The sequence below is a fragment of the Marmota monax genome, unplaced genomic scaffold (genome assembly GCF_021218885.2).
Source record: "Marmota monax isolate L192 unplaced genomic scaffold, Marmota_monax_Labrador192_F-V1.1 WCK01_AAM20220418_F8-fsc00177, whole genome shotgun sequence".
Lineage (NCBI taxonomy): Eukaryota > Metazoa > Chordata > Mammalia > Rodentia > Sciuridae > Marmota > Marmota monax.
Window position 1 is genome coordinate 2,886,176 of NW_026694922.1, and position 16,790 is coordinate 2,902,965.

The 16,790-nt window shown below is 55.8% G+C and overlaps 1 protein-coding gene across 1 annotated transcript in view; it reads right to left on the reverse strand.

Annotated features, from left to right (window-relative positions):
* Sez6l (seizure related 6 homolog like) overlaps window positions 1-16,790 on the reverse strand; it is a 160,058-nt gene that overhangs the window by 24,239 nt on the left and 119,029 nt on the right. Inside the window, exons 9-10 of the mRNA XM_058573601.1 lie at window positions 15,715-15,853; window positions 3,965-4,161 (exon numbers count right to left, since the gene is read on the reverse strand). Of these exons, the coding sequence (XP_058429584.1) occupies window positions 3,965-4,161; window positions 15,715-15,853 (336 nt within the window). The remainder of the gene's footprint in view (window positions 1-3,964; window positions 4,162-15,714; window positions 15,854-16,790) is intronic.

Sequence of the window (16,790 nt, forward strand, 5' to 3'; positions counted from 1 at the left end):
ATGCTGTGTAATTAATCTGAAGTTCCTCTGTGCTTCTGGGGCAGGTGAAGCGTCCCCACTGTCTGCCGAGAGCCGTCCCGAGGAGCGGGCTGTTCCTGGGATTTCATCACGGCTGCATGTGGAGAGCGGAGATCTCGATCTCGTGGGTGTCTGCTGGAGGGAGGGGCAGGGAAATGGCTTCCAGCACAGCCTGGTGGGGGGACAGGGGCCTCTATTTTTAGGCCTTTGAAGAATCAGCGGAGCCCTGCATTTGGAACACAGCTGCAGAGGCTGGGTGACACGGAAGGAGGAGACCCGGGCAGACAGGGACGCGGCGGCTTTCCTTGGATCAGATGCTTTGCTGCCGGGAAATCTGGGCTTCTCTGGTGTCTCAGCGTGAGCCCTGCGCCCACGCCCTCTGCAGGCCCCCTCCTCCTCCCTGGCCTTTGTCACATAGGTCACTTATGCAGTTGCTGCCAACGTAATGCAGAGCTGGGGCCCAAATCTCGGCCCCTCTGTTTACTAACTGGGCGGCCTGGGTTTGGACACTTCCCTTTCTTCGGTTCCCAGATGGTAGCCCAGGGACCCGGGTTCAGGGATCGGCCGGTTTCTCCACCCACCAACCTTCCATGGAGGTTCTAGAATGATCTGTCCCTGGTTATAAGAATGAGAAACTGGAAACCCTCTCTCTCGGTCCTCTTTCCTTGAGAGGCTGCGTGGCTCCTGCCACATCCATCACCCGCTGTGGGCGTCACTGTTGTCATCGGTAGGTCAAGAATCAAGACCTGTGTGCTGTGTGCGCCCTAAGCTGAGCCTTGTGACTCCATCTACCTGTTGGACTAAGGTCCTGTGGGCACCTCAATAAGCACCAAAGGTCTCAAGTCACGCTTTCAGGTTCACGGTCAAGATGAGCACCAAAAAGAGGTGGCCCAGTCACCACATAGGCACCACTGCCCACCAGCCCCTTGTTCCTGGCAGACATCACTAATCCATCCTCTGTTAGCGTCAAACCCAGACCCGCCGATCTTCAGTCCAGCGCTCCAGACCGCCGTGTGATTGCAGTTGGCCGACAGCATAGAGCTGGTTTCTCACTCTGTGGTTTGAGGAATCAACAGGTCCCAAGTGACCAATGTCTCTTTAAAGAGCACTGCTCCTTCCTCCGTGCTTTTATATTACTTGGCCACAGGCACTGGGCAAAGAACAGCAAGGGCATCCGTCTGTGCCAAGGAGGTTTGGGAGGTCAGAACACTCAGCCCCGGGGTCTTTCTGGAAGCATCCAAGCAGATTAAGTCTTGGCCACCTTCCAGAGCTGGGGTTAGGACTTTAGGTAAGATGAGGAGCTTCAGTGCTATCTAGAGACCCCAGATCCCTAGAGACCGTCAGACGGCTCCCCTGGATGAGAGCTGTGTCCATGTTGGTTAAATCTAGACCCAGGGAGCAGACACCCTCTCCCACCCTGTGACAGGCATCACCAGTCCATCACAGCATCCTTTCCCCTGGCTTCAGAGGGGACTCTTCTGAGTGCTTTTCTACAGGGTCTTCAACTGAAGCAGTCACTGACAATTGATCAGCATGAAAATGAAACAGAGCTCTGTAGACCATTCCTGGGAGGTTAATGGTGTTTCTTTAACAGAAACAAGAACCATGGAAACTCTTCTCTCTCTCCACCCCCCACCCTCTCTCGGGTTACCCAAATCCATCAGGCTGCGTGTCTCCTGGGAAGCATCCCCACCATCCGTGCTAGCCCCTTCTGCGCTTGACCCTGACATTGGGGTTAATGGGATGACCTCTCCATCAGGGCAGGAGAGAATTCTGTTCATTCCCAGATCCCGGTGCCCAGTGAGGAACCAGCATACAGGAGATTTCAAGAGATTTTGGTGAGCAAAACTCTCTGGAAATCAGAGATAGCACATTTCCTGTGAAATAAAATTGTGTGTGTGTGTGTGTGTGTGTGTGTCCACTTGTCAACTGTAAAATGTCACACAAGTCTAAGTTTCAAGTTCAGCCAGACTGCCTCCCTGACTTCCATCAGCCTCCGATAGAGGGGGATGTGTGCCATCAGGCTGACCGTGGTTCCGGAGGGTGGACTCGGCACGGGAGGGGAGGTGGGCACAGCCACCAGCGCGTCTTTCAGCCGGGGGAGGGGCGGTCTAAGGAGGCAGCCTGAACCCAGCCACCAGCTGCCCCCCTCAGCTGGCCCGAGGGCACCTGGCCCGACAGTCATCTGAGCCCTCCCCTGATGCGCCCGATGGGGGGACTCAAGGTCTAGTTGCAGTAGCACTCTGACAATATTTAGCAGCGCAATCAAGGCTAACAGGGCCCTGGAGAAGCGTAACAAAGGATCGATACTTGTGTTAGCGTCTTTGAGTGGGGACATGTAGCAGGCAAGAATGAAAAATGTCTCCCAGCTGGGAAGGATGAAGCAGGGACCTTAATTTAGCACACACGAGGCTTTGAGATGGTCAGGGGAGCGGCTTGTACTTCAGAGGTCAGGAATGGTGCAGGGAGGCCACGTAGGTGAGAGAGGGTGGGTGAGTCCCCAGGCCAAGGGGGCGAAGGAACTCGAGACGTGGACACTGGCTCCAGCCAGAGCATCCTTGGTGACGGTGGTGGTGGACAGGGGCTGGGTGGGAAGGACCCTCCTCTCCCCATGCACTCTGGGAATGATGATGCCACCGTGGTTCTGGGAGGGACCAGCCCTAGCTCTGGTCACTGGCTGGATCCTGCCTGCTGAAACCTGCAGGTGTGACCCACTGCCCTCCGGATGTCTGTGGAGGTCAGGTCCTGGTTAACCCCGTGGCTCCAGGGTCTCTGCTGGAGGAGCTTAGAGGGCTGGCCCCGGCTGTGCCTGGATGGGGGAGTCCCTCGTCCTCCCTGGTCCGGGGCTGTGTGACCCCACAGGATTGGGCCAGATCTTCTGTGCTCATCACGTCCCTCCCAGGGCCAGGCTCACTGGGACCTCATGGCGACCCAGCTTCCCCACTGCCGGGAGGAGGGCAGGCGGTAGGTGGGGTCCGTGGAGAGGTGTGGGGTGGCGCCTGGGTCTGAGCCACATTGAGAAGTGGAGTTGAGCGGTGGGTGGACGTGGGGGACAGGAAGAGGAGCCAGCCCAAGAAGCAAGGTCCCCTCTCCCGGAATGGGAACACGCCTGGTGGTGGTGGCTGGTGGGTAAGGAGCGAAACCCTTCCCTCCGGCCACCTTAGGTCTGAGCCCAGGAGACATTCGAGAGATTGGGTCACAGGGAGCTGTTTGGTCAAGTTCACGGTCAAGGCTGGAAGTGCCAACCACAGGTCCCTGGAACATGGTGCTGTTTACACCTGGAGGACAGCACAGACAGGAGAGGATGGAGGCCAGGATGGAGCCCGGGTTTAGAGGCTGAGCTGGGACTGAGGATGGAGCCACTAAGGAGGGAGGGCGGGTGACGGGGGAGGGACAAGGATGGTCCCATGGGACATAACTTGAATGGTATGGCAGAGTGCTTCTTGGCTTTGTTTCAAGATGAGCAGGAGAGGAAGGGCAGGCAGCCCCGCTGAGGATCAAGGCAGACGCCTCTTGCATCTCTAGGGCCCAAAGTACATGAAGTGGGAGACACAGTCCCTGTCTGACAGGGTGGCAGGGGAGAAAAATCCTAGGGAGAGCTGAGCCTCAAATTCAGGCAAGAAGCTGAAGCGTGTGTTTTGAGAAGGTGCATATATGGGAGCAGGGCTGTTGAGATGCACAATCTCAGCTGACTACAGACGAAACCTGGTAACCACTATTCCCATATTCCCAGATGACAAAAAGGGGGCTCAGAGAGGGTCAGTAACTTGCCCATGGTCACACAGCCATTGATGACAGTACTGAGACTCAAACTCTAGCCCAGATTCTTAAAAACCATACATACTGACTGTACCAATATATTAACAATCTCCTTGGCACAGAACTTTCCAACAGGTATATCTAGGGAAACCATTATTAAAAAAAAAAAAAAATCGAAGACACCTACCTATGTAGTTCATGATAAATCCCTGACCCTTTCCAAAAATGAGGCCGGCAGGGTCCGAGTGGAACTGGATGGTCAGATCCGGTGTGGAGGAGTAGAGTTTCTGGGGGCCAGTGTTCCCAAGGTACTGCCCCAGGATGTGGGGCGTGACCTCATCGCCATCGTAGATGGTCAGGATGTCACTGTTGCTGAGGTTCAGGCTGCGAGGGCAGAGAGCGGGCAGTCGATGAGCGCTCGGTTGATTTTTTAAGGGAACACATAATTTCTTAAGATGTGCTCCATGTCAGGCCCCAGACTGCGACGCGGGGGTGACGCAGGCGCAGACTGCAGAGGGGACCAGGACATGCCGTTCCCTCCCCAAACCCCGCCCACAGATCTGTGGGTTCCTTTCTTTTCGCTCTGCTTTTTCTGTTCTCTTACATCATTCTCCTCTCCTTATCCCCTCCCTAACATTTTCTGAGCACCTACTACGTGCTAGGCACCGAACTGCACCCAGAGGCATCCTGGGTATATCTCAACTTATAAGCCAGGGATTCCAGGCAGGAGTTAGGATCCACGGGACAGCAGAGGAGGGCGGCTAATTGGGATTGGGGGCATCACGGAGGCCTTCCTGGGGCGGCGAGGCTTGCTCCAAACCCGAGAGTATAAGAGAGCTGGAGGTTGGGAGGCTGTAGTCGGGAGAAGCCCAAGCAGGGGCCATGGAGGAGACGGCCTGGTGAGGGTCTGGTGGAGCTTGCCTGGGACGGGGCGCTGCGCGGGAGCCCGCAGGGTTCCTGAGGGGCTCAGACAGAAAAGGGCTTAAGGAACCCAGTTGGGGCCTCGGGGCTGAAGGGCTCTAGAAGGGGGTGGGCGTGGCCTCGCAGTTCCCTGCAGGTTCCCGGAACAGGCGCAGGGAGACAGACAGACAGCCGCTGAGCCCCGCCACCCTGCTTCATCCAACGCCCAAAGGCGGGGTTTGCCTCCAGGCTGGGAGGGGGAGGAGGGTGACAGGCACCTGCGCTGGTGCTGCAAGTAGCCAGAGGACAGCAGAAACCCAAGACCCTGCTGAAGGTCTGCTTTGGGGAGCAGGGGTGTGTGTTACTCACCCCAAACCCTCCTCTACCACCTCAGAATTCCTCACGAGGACTTCCCCCAACCCGGGGAATGCTCTCTGTCCTTTGTTCTGTGCCCCCACCAGGGCGGCCTCCTGTGAGAGCCCTCTGTCGGCTTCAAACACGGGGCCTCGGAACACCGCCCCCTGGACCCCGCATGGCCCCTGCCGGTGTTCACCTAGACGGCAGCCCCTAACCCTGCTGTGTTGAAATGCTGGAGTCACCACCTTCCGGCACACAGTAGGTGCTCAAGAAATACTTTCATAGGAGAGAACTGCTTGAAAGTCTATTTGAGGGCAGAACTGTGGCTCCAGGCACCACGAGCACCCCAGTCACGGGGAGATGCTGCATTCGGCCAGGGCCACGGGTGATGGGAAAGGCTCTCCTCTAAGCCCACAGCAGCCGGTGGTGGCTAGCAGTGCAGTCCAGGCGTGCCCTTGGCTCCACTCTGTCATCCCTTCAATGACCTAAATGCAGTAGCGCACCCTCAAGGGTGCTGGGCTAGATCCACGTCCACGGCTTGCATTTGAGGCCCTACCACCGCTCTGTCTTCTGCACCAAAGAGGAAGGGGCAGCGGGCTGGAGGGCACCTGGCTTGGGGACCAGGAGGCCCGGGTGGACCCTCTGCTTCCTCACTGTGATGGCGGCATGAGGTTTCCCCAAAGTTCCTTTCATATGATGGGCCTTTCCACTGCTAGATGGGGAGGAGGAAAGGAGCCAGAAGGTCGTGGGTCAAGTTCCAGGTTCCCTGTTAGCACCTGGGCATGTGTGATCAGGTCATTTGAATGTTATGTCATTATGTTCTAGTTCCCCTATGGACACCTTTATCACAATCACCTCCACTATCATTATCACCACCACCTTCACTGCCACCATCACCACCATCACCACCACCATCATTATCACCACCATCATCACCATCACCACCATCATCATCACCATCACCGCCACCATCATCACCACCATCACCACCACCACCATCACTACCACCATCATCATCACCATCACTACCATGACTATGACCATCATCACCATGACCAGGACCATCACCATCACCATCATCACCATCACCATCACCACCATCATCACCATCACCATCACCACCATCATCACCATCACCACCATCACCACCATCACTACCATCATCATCATTGCTTTCACCACCATCACCACCATGACCATCACCATCGTCTTCACTATCACCACCACGACCATCACCATACCCATCATCACCATCACCATGACCATCACTATCACCATGGTTATCATCACCATCACTACCATGACCATAACCATGACCATGACCATGACCACCATCACTATTATCACCACCACCATGACCATCATCACTGTCACCACCACCATCTCCATTGCCATTTGCATCATCATCACCATGACCATCTTCCTCATCACCATCACATGACCACCATCACCATCACCATGAGTACCATCACCATCACTACCACCATCACCACCACTATTCTTCCCTCTTTAGATCACTGTTTATGTCGAATGGCATCAGGTGAGTCATGTCAGTGGTTCTCACGTGGGGTACTTTTGTCCCCAGGAGACACTTGGTAATGTCTGGAGACATGGTGTCCTTACAGATGGGCACCGTTGCTGAGTTGAGCCCAGGGACATCATTAAACATCCTCCAACACACAGGATCATCCCCTACTGTCATACAGAATGAGCTAATCCAGGATGTCAATAGAGAGACCCGACCCATGCGAATGCCCTCCGTCCACAGGAGCATCCAACTACGCGATGTGCTCCTGTTGTCCTGGAGCTCAGCAGTGGTGCCTCAGCCAAGAGCAGGCTGCAGGGGTGAGCATCTCCACTTCCTAAGGAGCAACTTGGCTGTGGATTTTCCTGGGGGCAGAATCCGAGCCAAGACGTGTGCTCCGTGGGCCTTGGCTAATCTGGGAGCGCATGGAAGGAGCCGTTGCCCAGTGCATGGACGGGCAGTTCCCACCCGTGCACGGGGCTCCGTCCTGCAGGAATTTGGGAGGTGGAGAGGACACAGCTGGGGAGGGGGCGCTGGGGTGTCACCCTCCCACTCCATCCCTGGCTGGGTGAGGGATGCTGCCCGGGTCCTGAGTCCCCAGCACTCTGACTTGTCCCTGTGGTGCCAGAGAAAGCCTCAGGAGGTGACAGGGATAGGGACATCACTAGGAGGTCATCATGGGACATGGTGGCCAGGTCCACAGGGCTTGGAAGGGCAGCAATGGCCTCGTTTACCACCATTCAGGCTTCTCTTCAGTGACAGCCTCCCCCGTCACTAAGCGAATTCCCCCGAAGAATTCGCTCGTCCACTGAAGGGACAGGCTGCTGGGCTAGATCCACGTCCCCCGGGTCTAGCTGAGCACCCAGTGTGGGACAGCCAGCACAAAGTCCTCTCAAAAAGGTCTCCGGCAGGAGGCCGGGTCCCCCTCAACACCCCACAGCAGAGGGAGAAGCCCCAGCGCCCCCATCTCTCAGATCTCAGTCGGTCAAGAGAGCGCCGTCCCCTCCCCTGGGAAGAGAGCAGCCGGCCTTCCTCATGTCCAGTTGGAGAACCCCTGCCAAGGAGGGAGGACTCTAAAGATGAGTCACACTTGCAGTCACACCATTGTTAGACTCAGTGGCACTTAGGGTGGCCAGAAGATCTATAGAAACGCAGCGCTGTCCCCCAGAAGTAAGGGAGAGCGCACACCCAGCGGCCGCAGAGGGAGGAGCTGGGCTCTGCTGTTCTCTTCTGCACCCGCCTTTCCCACAGGGGCACTCACCACTGCGCCCCGTCCCCAGCCCTACTTTGTGTTTTATTTAGAGACGGGGTCTCACTGAGCTGCTTAGGGCCTCGCCGTTGCTGAGGCTGGCTTTGAACTCACGATCCTCCTGCCTCAGCCTCCCCAGCCCCTGGGATGACAGGTTGCACCACCATGCCTGGCTAATGTAATGATTTTTGTTTGGTTTATAGTCTCATCTATCTTGGGTGTGCCTAGGAATGGATAAAGTCAGTATTAAACTTGTTCCTCTGTCTAGGTGACTTTATTTTGGTGGACAAGCGATTTTTCTGTTTTTTGAACTGTTTGAAAAAGAGTCGGGGAAAGACACATAAGAAATTAGCTGGGTGGACGCCTCGAGGGAGGAGAACCGCAGAGGGGGGCTTTGGTTGGGGGAGAGTGGAAAACTTGATTTTTACACAAGGCTCTTTTGTACCTTTGAATTTGGAATCGTGTGAATGCATTACCTCTTCAAAGAGGATACGAACAGCCCAAGGGACCATCATTATTGCTTCCACTGCCGTCTCCGGCGAGGCAAGATGAGAATCGAATGCAAATTTACATCTGCCAGACCAGCCAGACCCCTCTCCAGTGACGCAATGCTCCACGTTGCCTGCAGAAGGCAGTGTGTGCCCGGCGCCCCGCAGACCCACCTGCCCCCCCAGCAGGTGCGAACAGCGCCTGTCACCAACCAGGAGCCCAGGGCTGGGGCGAGGCTGCAGGTGAGGTTCCTTAACCACGAGCTGGACTCGTTATTCCACAGAGAGCGTCGGAGGAAACCAGGATCAGACTCCCCTGCCTTTCTTGACTCCTTGCAAACACACGCTTGACCCCTGCTTGGCGCTCTTGCCTGTAAAAGGTTTTGTCGGTGGACTCACGGTGGGGCTCCGTGCAGACCATCACGTTCTAGAATATCCCACGGGTCTGCATTCGTTTAAATGCGAGTGCACAAAACGTAGAAATAGCTGGTTTTCACATCAAACTTATAATTTCATGGACATTATTTTGCTCAGAGTAAGCCGAGTGTAAAAGGCAAACCAATTTATTGGCAGTTTTTTTTAAGGGGGAGGGGAATTAGTTGGTAATAGGATTTGGACTGAGAGAGAGTCGGCCCACAGAATCGCACCCAGCATCTGGGCCTTCTCTCCCAGGAGGCCACAGCTGGGTGGGCCCCTTCCCAAACATCTGCAGATTCAGGCAGCTCCTGGATCTGCCCTGGGCGGCTATGTCCAATGCAGGCCCCTCTCCTGGGGTGCTGTCTCCCCACTTCTCCACTTGAGAGGTTTCCCTATTATTTCAAGGTCACTCTGGGCCCCCGGCCCCACCCTGCATCGGCAGCCATAGAATAACTAGCCACAGTCTTCACAAGGCTCCTGGGTGCCAAGGGCCGTTCCCGGTACTTCCCCGTCACCTTGTTCTCAGGCAAACCCTGCAAGAACCTCGGGGTGAGTGGCCTAATACAAACACCCCCAAATCCAAGGCTCCTTGAACACCAGCGTGAGGCCACACTGGGCAATCCCACTCAAGTGATGATGAGTCAAAGCCAAAATGCAGATAAAATATAAAAATACGCTGTAAAACCCCCGTCAGCCCATGTGTGAGAGTGTGCATGAAACAAACGAATTCTGAGTTACACTCAGGTCCCCTAAGACATCTCCTCATGTATGCACTCAAATACTCCAAAACCTGATTCCGAGAGACTCTCAGGTGAGGGAGGCCTATTGCCACCCCACACACAGGCGCACAGAAGCACTCCTGAACATGCCAGAATTTTTCTGGGTTCTAGAAAAGCCAGAGCAACAAATCCCATCAGACCCCATCTGCCTGTGTTAGCGTCCACAGAGGCCTGTCACCCCTGCGCCCCTGAAGCAGCACAGGGTTTGGCACAGGGGAGAGAAATGCCATTTAAATGAATGAAGATGGGTGGATTTATCTCCATTTTCCAGAAGAAGAGACGGAGGTTCAGAGAACTCAAATAATTTTCCTATGAACACTATCTTGCACTGCAGGCAGGTCTCTATGGGGCTGTGGAGACGATGATTAAATAACTTTCAGATTTAAATCAAGGGGAAAAAGAGAACCCAAACCCATAAATGAAGACCTTCACAGATCTGTTTAGGGTTCCTCTGTATCTACTTTCTCCTCGCCAACGGGGTGAGGGATGATGAGTGGCGTGGGCACCGCGTCACACAGCCGGGAGCACCCACCCCTGGAGATCACCGTCCTCCTCCACAGCACAGGGGGCCCAGCAGTGGGACCCCCATAGGCTGTTCCTGTATTGACCCGTGGGAGGTGGTGTCCTCTCCTGGCCTGATGTCGCCACGCAGTGCCTGCCCCTCGGTGGGGTCTCAGAGAACCCGGGGCCAGTCAGCATACCGGCTCAGGAAACCAGCGGCTGTGGCTGCCGATACCGCAGGTGTCAGTGCGTCTGGGTGCCTTGGACAATTAAATTATTGGGTGGGTAGAAGGCATCAGGCCTTGCAGGTGCTTCTGCGTTTGATTGACATTGCCTCCTTTCAGGAACTCTCAGATAAGAACCTGAGGCTCAGAGAAGTCAAGTGACTTATCCAAGGTCACACAGTCAGTTAGTAAAAGAATTGGAACATGAACCCAGGACTTCCACGGGCAAAGGCCTTTTCTTCTCTCTGGATCTTTCCAGAGTGTTTCCTACATGTTCAACGCATCGTGTACATAATGAACCCATCGAGCCTTCTGTATACGAGCTCCCAAGCCCTGGGCACATCTTGCCTCCTTCACTTCCTAGCCGAGGGTTGTAGTCAAGCCCTTGGTCTCTCTGAGCCTCAGTCCCTATCCGCACCTCGGGGATCATGGGGCCTGATTTGTAGGGCCATCTCTCTTATTCAACAGGTATTCAGGGTGGGCTGCCAGTCACGGGGTAAGTTGGATAAAATATCCCACTAGGAGGAGGGCAGCGGCTCCATCTGCAGAACCTGCCCAAGGCCACGAAGCCAGGGAGCAGCAGGATCAAGATTCAAATGCAGCTCTTTTGACTCTAGTAACTTGGTCTCCCTGGCCATGTGGCTTCTCCAAGCTTGGGGCCCCTGCGCTGACAGGCCCCTGTGCTGAGCTTTTGCAGCCACATCAGGTTGTCTTTCTGGTCCTAACTCTAACTTGCTGTGCGATGCACCATTCTGTGATGTTTTTACTGATAATTCCCTAGTTCCTTATTCTCCTTCCCTTGTTAGAGAGAGAGAGAGAGAGAGAGAGAGAGAGAGAGAGAGAGAATATGAATTATAAAAGAAATCCTTCAGTATTTGAAAGGTTCGGGTCCCATTTGGGCTTCTAGGGCAACAGACATCTTCCTGATGGAGCTGGGAGGTCCGTGATGGGGTAGGGAGGTGTGAGGAGGTCTATCCTGGAGGGGTTCTGGCTTATCCAAGACCATGAACCCCCTTCCCACCTCCAACACTAATTGGAGGCAGGTGATTCTAATAAACGCTGCCACTCAGGGCACTGCCCCACGCTAAGGGTCAGTCTTTTCAAGCTTCAGACCTTGGCCCCTATGATCCCTTCCTGAAACGCCGTCCCCTTTTCAGATTGGCCACTGACACTCTTCAAGATTCTTCCTGGAGCCAGGCATAGAGGCCCACGCCTGTCACCCCAGCTGCTTGGGAGGCTGAGGCAGGAGGATCGTGAGTTCAAAGCCAGTCTCAGCAATGGTGAGGCACTAAGCAACTCAGTGAGACCCTGTCTCTAAATAAAATGCAAAATAGGGCTGGGGATGGGGCTCCTGGTCAAGTGCCCCAGGTACCACAAACACACACACACACACACACACACACAATTCTTCCTGGAGGTCAACCTCTCTGTGATATTTCTACAATCTGCCTCTTTCCGTCCAAACCACAGCACTCTGACTATGTCCCCTGGGTGGTCTGTGTCTGGCTTTACCTCCTTCCTGAACTTTGAACTCCTGCAGGCCCAGAACCTTCCTGCATCACCCCTGTAACAGGGTGCTGGGCCCCCGACAGCCTGTCCAACCTGAATGCAAGGGCCACGGTGTGCGCTGCCTTTACTAGCTGTGTGACCCACGGGAGTCACTTCACCTCTCTGTGCTATCATTGCCCAACCCATAAAGTGGTAAAGATAATATCTGCCGTACTCAAGGGTCCTCCATATTCAGTCTTCAAAGACGACATGCCGAGAACTTGCCGGACACGGTAGGACATGCTGCTCAGACACCATCTCTGACTTGGGAAATCACCCTCTGCAGTTAGCTGCACTCACATCAGCTCTAATTATGTAATCATCACCGCTACAGGTGGATGTTCACGTTCACCACAGCTCATGGGCGTAAAGTGTGCACCTCGGGGCCTCGCACATAGTAGGTCCTTGATAAATAGTGACTAATTATAACTGAAGTAAGGCTCTGACAGTCACTGTCGAGACCAGGAGGGCCACCTGGGCCCTGTCCCCTGTCCCCTGTGACCCGAATCCTCACGACAGGGGCCCCTCCCCGGCTCTGTCGGCAGCTCACTCTCCCCCGCCCCTCGTCCATGTGATAAATGAAAATTGCAGATGCTCAGGAGTGTGGAGGGCCCCGAGGACAGCATCATTCTGACTCTCAGATCCAGTTGGTTCACTAACACTGTCAGCAGGAGCCAAGCAGGAGAGGTCAGCCCGGCGGCCCTGCCGGAGCCCTGGCCGGGGAGCTGCTATTTTGCTCCCTGTGTGGGAGGGAGGAGGAGCGTGTCCAGATGCCCCCCACCAAGAGGGGGCCAGATGGGCCAGAGAGAGCCTTGGGCTGGCGACCCGAGGACCGGGTCCCTTCTGCATGGGGTTGATCCCTTTCATGCTTGAAACTCTTCCCTGCTGCCCAATTAGGGGAAGTGGGACTCCTTAGTGCAGCCTTCAAATCCCTGCTTGATCCCACCGTCCTCCTGGAGGCCCTACTTCAGTACGCCTCGCTGAGTTCCAGACATGCTGGGCTTCCTTCAGCTCCTTTTAAGGCCCTGGGGACATGGCCAAAGTGGGGGTTCAAATCCAAGCCCGACCAGTTCCTAGCTATGTGATCACAGTCACCTCTTCAGTCTCTCTGAGCTGCAGTTTACTCATCTGTGAAATGGAGATGATTTCAGAATCTTCTGCACGTGCCAGTTGTGAAGATATTTGGGATGTACTGAGCACTCAGCACCTGGGATGTACTAAGTGCTCAGCACCTGAGATGTACCAAGCATTCAGCACCTGGGATGTACTGAGGACTCAGGACCTGGGATGTACCGATCGCTTAACAAAGTTCAACAACATGGACATATAAGAACAGCATATGCTATTTTAGGGTGGAGCACTGTTCTCCTTCGTCTTTGCTCATCTTGCCTCTGTCCTGCAAGACTCAGCACATCCAAGGATTTCTCAACTTCAGCACTTGTCGACATTTTGGGTCAGCTCATTCTTTGTGGTGGGGACTGTCCTGTGCATTGCGGGATGCTGAGCAGCATCCCTGGTCTCTACCCCCTGGAAGCCGGGGGCATCTCACAATAGTCATGACTGGGAGCCTCCAGACCTTGGCCAGGGTGCCGTGGGTGAATCTGGAGCCCTGAGGGGTGCAGGTCGGGTCCCGAGTTGCGGAGGACACGAGGGGTCAGGACATCGAGGGAGGGGGCTAGGGATGCTTTCTCCCAGCCGATGCTCACGTCCAGGGTTGCCCAGATAATCCAGAGAGAAGGTCTGCAAGAGGTCGGTGCGGCTGGCCTGTGGCTGGCTTTGGAGAGGACCCCGGCTGCAATGCTCAAGGCCCCCCATGGTGTGTGTGCGCGCAGTGGAAATAAACCCAACCCGCGGTCAAGCTGAAGGTTAATTGAATAGTTGATGCCCAGCCGGGCTGAAGGCGGGATTCCCATATTCCTGTTTCCCCATTCAGGCCTCCGACACGTGAGTCAGTCTGGTTTAGGGAAAACCACGCATCTGGGAGGCCTCCTGAGGGACAGTGTGGCCAAACCAAGCAGAAAGGACAGGCTTCCGAGAGTTCCTTGGGGCCTGGGGCTGGGTGGGATCCTCTTCAAGGAAATCTAAGAACCCGGGAACTGAGTAGAGCTCTTCTGTCTGAAGACCTGGGTGGCTCACCCAGGAACTTCCCAGGACAAGGAGAAGTTCATAAACCAGAACCATAAATTCATAGTTACCATGAGGGCAATAGGGAGCCACAGCAGGCTCCTGAGAGAAAGCAGCTTTAGATTTCTATCTGGATCTTCGGCTAAGAAGACCCCCCGGGCTTTCCTTGGATGCTTTCTCTCTGTAACCGCCACCAACCTCCAGAGTCACTAAATGGCCACACCCTTTCTCACTTCTGGCCTTTGCAGATGTCCCTGGCATCTGGGGGACATTTCCTTTCCCTCACCACCTGTCAGGTCGACCTGTCAGCCACCAGCATCCAGTCCCCTCGCGCCCAGAGAGACAGTCCAACCCACTCTGCTCAACAGAAGCCTTCCTGCTGAAGGGACAACCGCGGGGACCCTCTTGGCACCTGCTATTGGGGTGGTTCTGAGCAGACACTGAGAACATGCCTCAGCTGGGTGGGTGGGCGTCCCATTCCAGACCCTCGAGGCCGGGGGACGAGGTGGGGTGGACTTGAGCTGTGGGCTCTGGTAGCCACAGGCCCAAGTTCCCAAGATCCCAAGGTCCCCACGACGGCGGGAAGCGCAGAGCCGTAGGGAGGGGCCCAGGGTCTTGAGGTGGGAGGTGAGGGACGGGGATTCGTCCCCGGGTTGCCCCGCCCCAGGTCCATGGGGGTCAACTTCGCGAGACTTTGCCTCGTCTGGAGTCGGAGGTCCAGGGACGGCCCGGGGCCCCGTCTACTGCCTCCAAGAGCGGCTTCCCGACAGTCGACAGCGATCTGCCCACCGTCGTCCTCTCCTCCTGTGCCGTCCCCCACCTGGCCTGCCGGGAGGTCTTCGTCTTGGGCTTCCTGTGGACACCGCCGTCTGGGTCTGTCCCAGGGCAGTGGAAAGCGCGGGCCGAGAACCCACCAGAGCTTGGGTCTCAGCTCTGCTCCTTGCTAGCTCGGGGCTCCCTGGGCTCAGGAGCCTGGTCCAGCAACGGGCTCGGCACCTCCAGGCAGGATTCTTTGTGAGACGGAGAACTACCTCTAGAGCCATTGCCAGTTGTGTCTTGCACCGGGTAGGGGTCTCCTGGCTCCCTGCAGGGAGGGGGACAACATTCTGGATGGAGCATCTAGTGGTCACCCCATGGAGCCTAGGAAGTGGACCTGAGGTCAGATAAGCCCATTCACTAAACACTCTTCTATTCAGCAATCATTTCCTGAGCACCTATTACATATCCAGTTCTGCATTAGACTCTAGAAACAGAGAGAAGTCAGACCAGACCCCTGACAGAGAGGATCTGGAAGGAGATGCACAGGAAATTAAAGCACAGCCATTAGAAATTAAAGGACACTGAGCATGTGGTACAGGGTCCTCCTCTCTCTGCCCACACGGACCATTTAGTCCTTTGAACATAATAGGCCTGATCCTACCACAGGGCCTTTGCACAGTCTGTTCCCTTCCTACCCATCCTTCAGTTCTGAGTTTTCCTGTCCCATCCCTGGGGAAGCTTTTTCTGACCTTCATCTTTATATCAACTCCCAACATAGACCCTCATAGAACCTTTCCTTATGTTGCTTATGAGGGTCACAGTGTGCAATTTTTTGTGTGCCTGTGTTCATTTAAAGTATCTGTTTCCTTGGTAGCATGACCTTCCTGGGAACAGGGACTCTGCATGCGCACATTGCTGTTCCCGTCAGGGGAATCTCACCATGGGGTCGCCTGTCCTTTGCACAGTCCCCGACACATGATAGATACTTCGTTAGTATGGGTTGAAAGCGCTCGCTCCCCAGCTCCCCCATTTGGCTGAATGGGTCCCCCATCACCGTGACACTCACAACTGGATGTCCAGGAAGACGCGCTTCTCTTCCCCCACGTGGATCTTCCAGACACAGTCTTCGCCCTCCGCGTAGGGCTCTGGCCAGTTTGGAGACAGCACCACCCCAGCCATGGCCGAGAGCTCCCCACCACACATGGCTGCGAAGACAGACAGATTGTGTGAGGAGCCAGCGCGGTGGGGCGCTGCAGGGGGCGCTAGCAGGTCACACAGCCAGGGACCATCACAGCCTGGCTTGGGCTGTCCTCCCACGTGGGTGGAGCAATACAGTGACAGCTGCCTCCACCTCCTCTTGGCTGGAGGCTGGTGCGCATCAGCTAGCAGGGCAGGGGCTCCTTCAGCACCAAGGACAGAGCTCGAAGGCCCTGGTGCATCATAGCTCCTCCCCTAAGCCCCCAGGCCAGGTGGAGCAGCCTGCCATCCCAGTGCCTCGGGAGGCTGAGGCAGGAGGATGGCGAGTTCAAAGCCAGCCCCAGGCACAGCGAGGCCCTAAGCAACTCAGTGAGACCCTGTCTCTAAATAAAACATAAACAGGGCTGGGGATGGGGCTCAGGGGTTAAGCACCCTCCTGGGGCTCTGGTCTTATCTCTGACGCCAGCCTCCACAAAACAGAGGTGACACCATTGCTGGCCTCCTCAGCTTATGAAGAGCCTTTTCAGAGCTCAGGAAGCTCAGGAAGGTCAAGGCCACAGGGCAGCCAGGGGAGGGGGCCTGCTGTGTGGTTCCTGCTGCTGTGGGAGGTCCCAGCTCTGAGCGGCTGGAAGCAGACTGGGGTGACTGGAGCCTTTAAGACCCCCTCGGTGTCTGCCAGGGTGGGAGGCTCGGAGCCCAGCTGAGGCCGGGCACCAATACAGCCCGCTCTGCTGAACCAGCACGTTTAACACGGGGACCATCCCTCATCGCCCTGAGGCTGTGACTCTACTCCCACCGCCACTCAGGCAGCTGCCAGGAGGGAGGGAGGCCGCCCTTCATTACTCCACCTGCCAGGAGTCCGGCTGGGGCTGGCTTTGTGACCTTGGCCACAGGGAGCCAGGGAGGGCAGCCCCTGGGAGCCAGTGGAGGAGGGCCCTGCAGGCC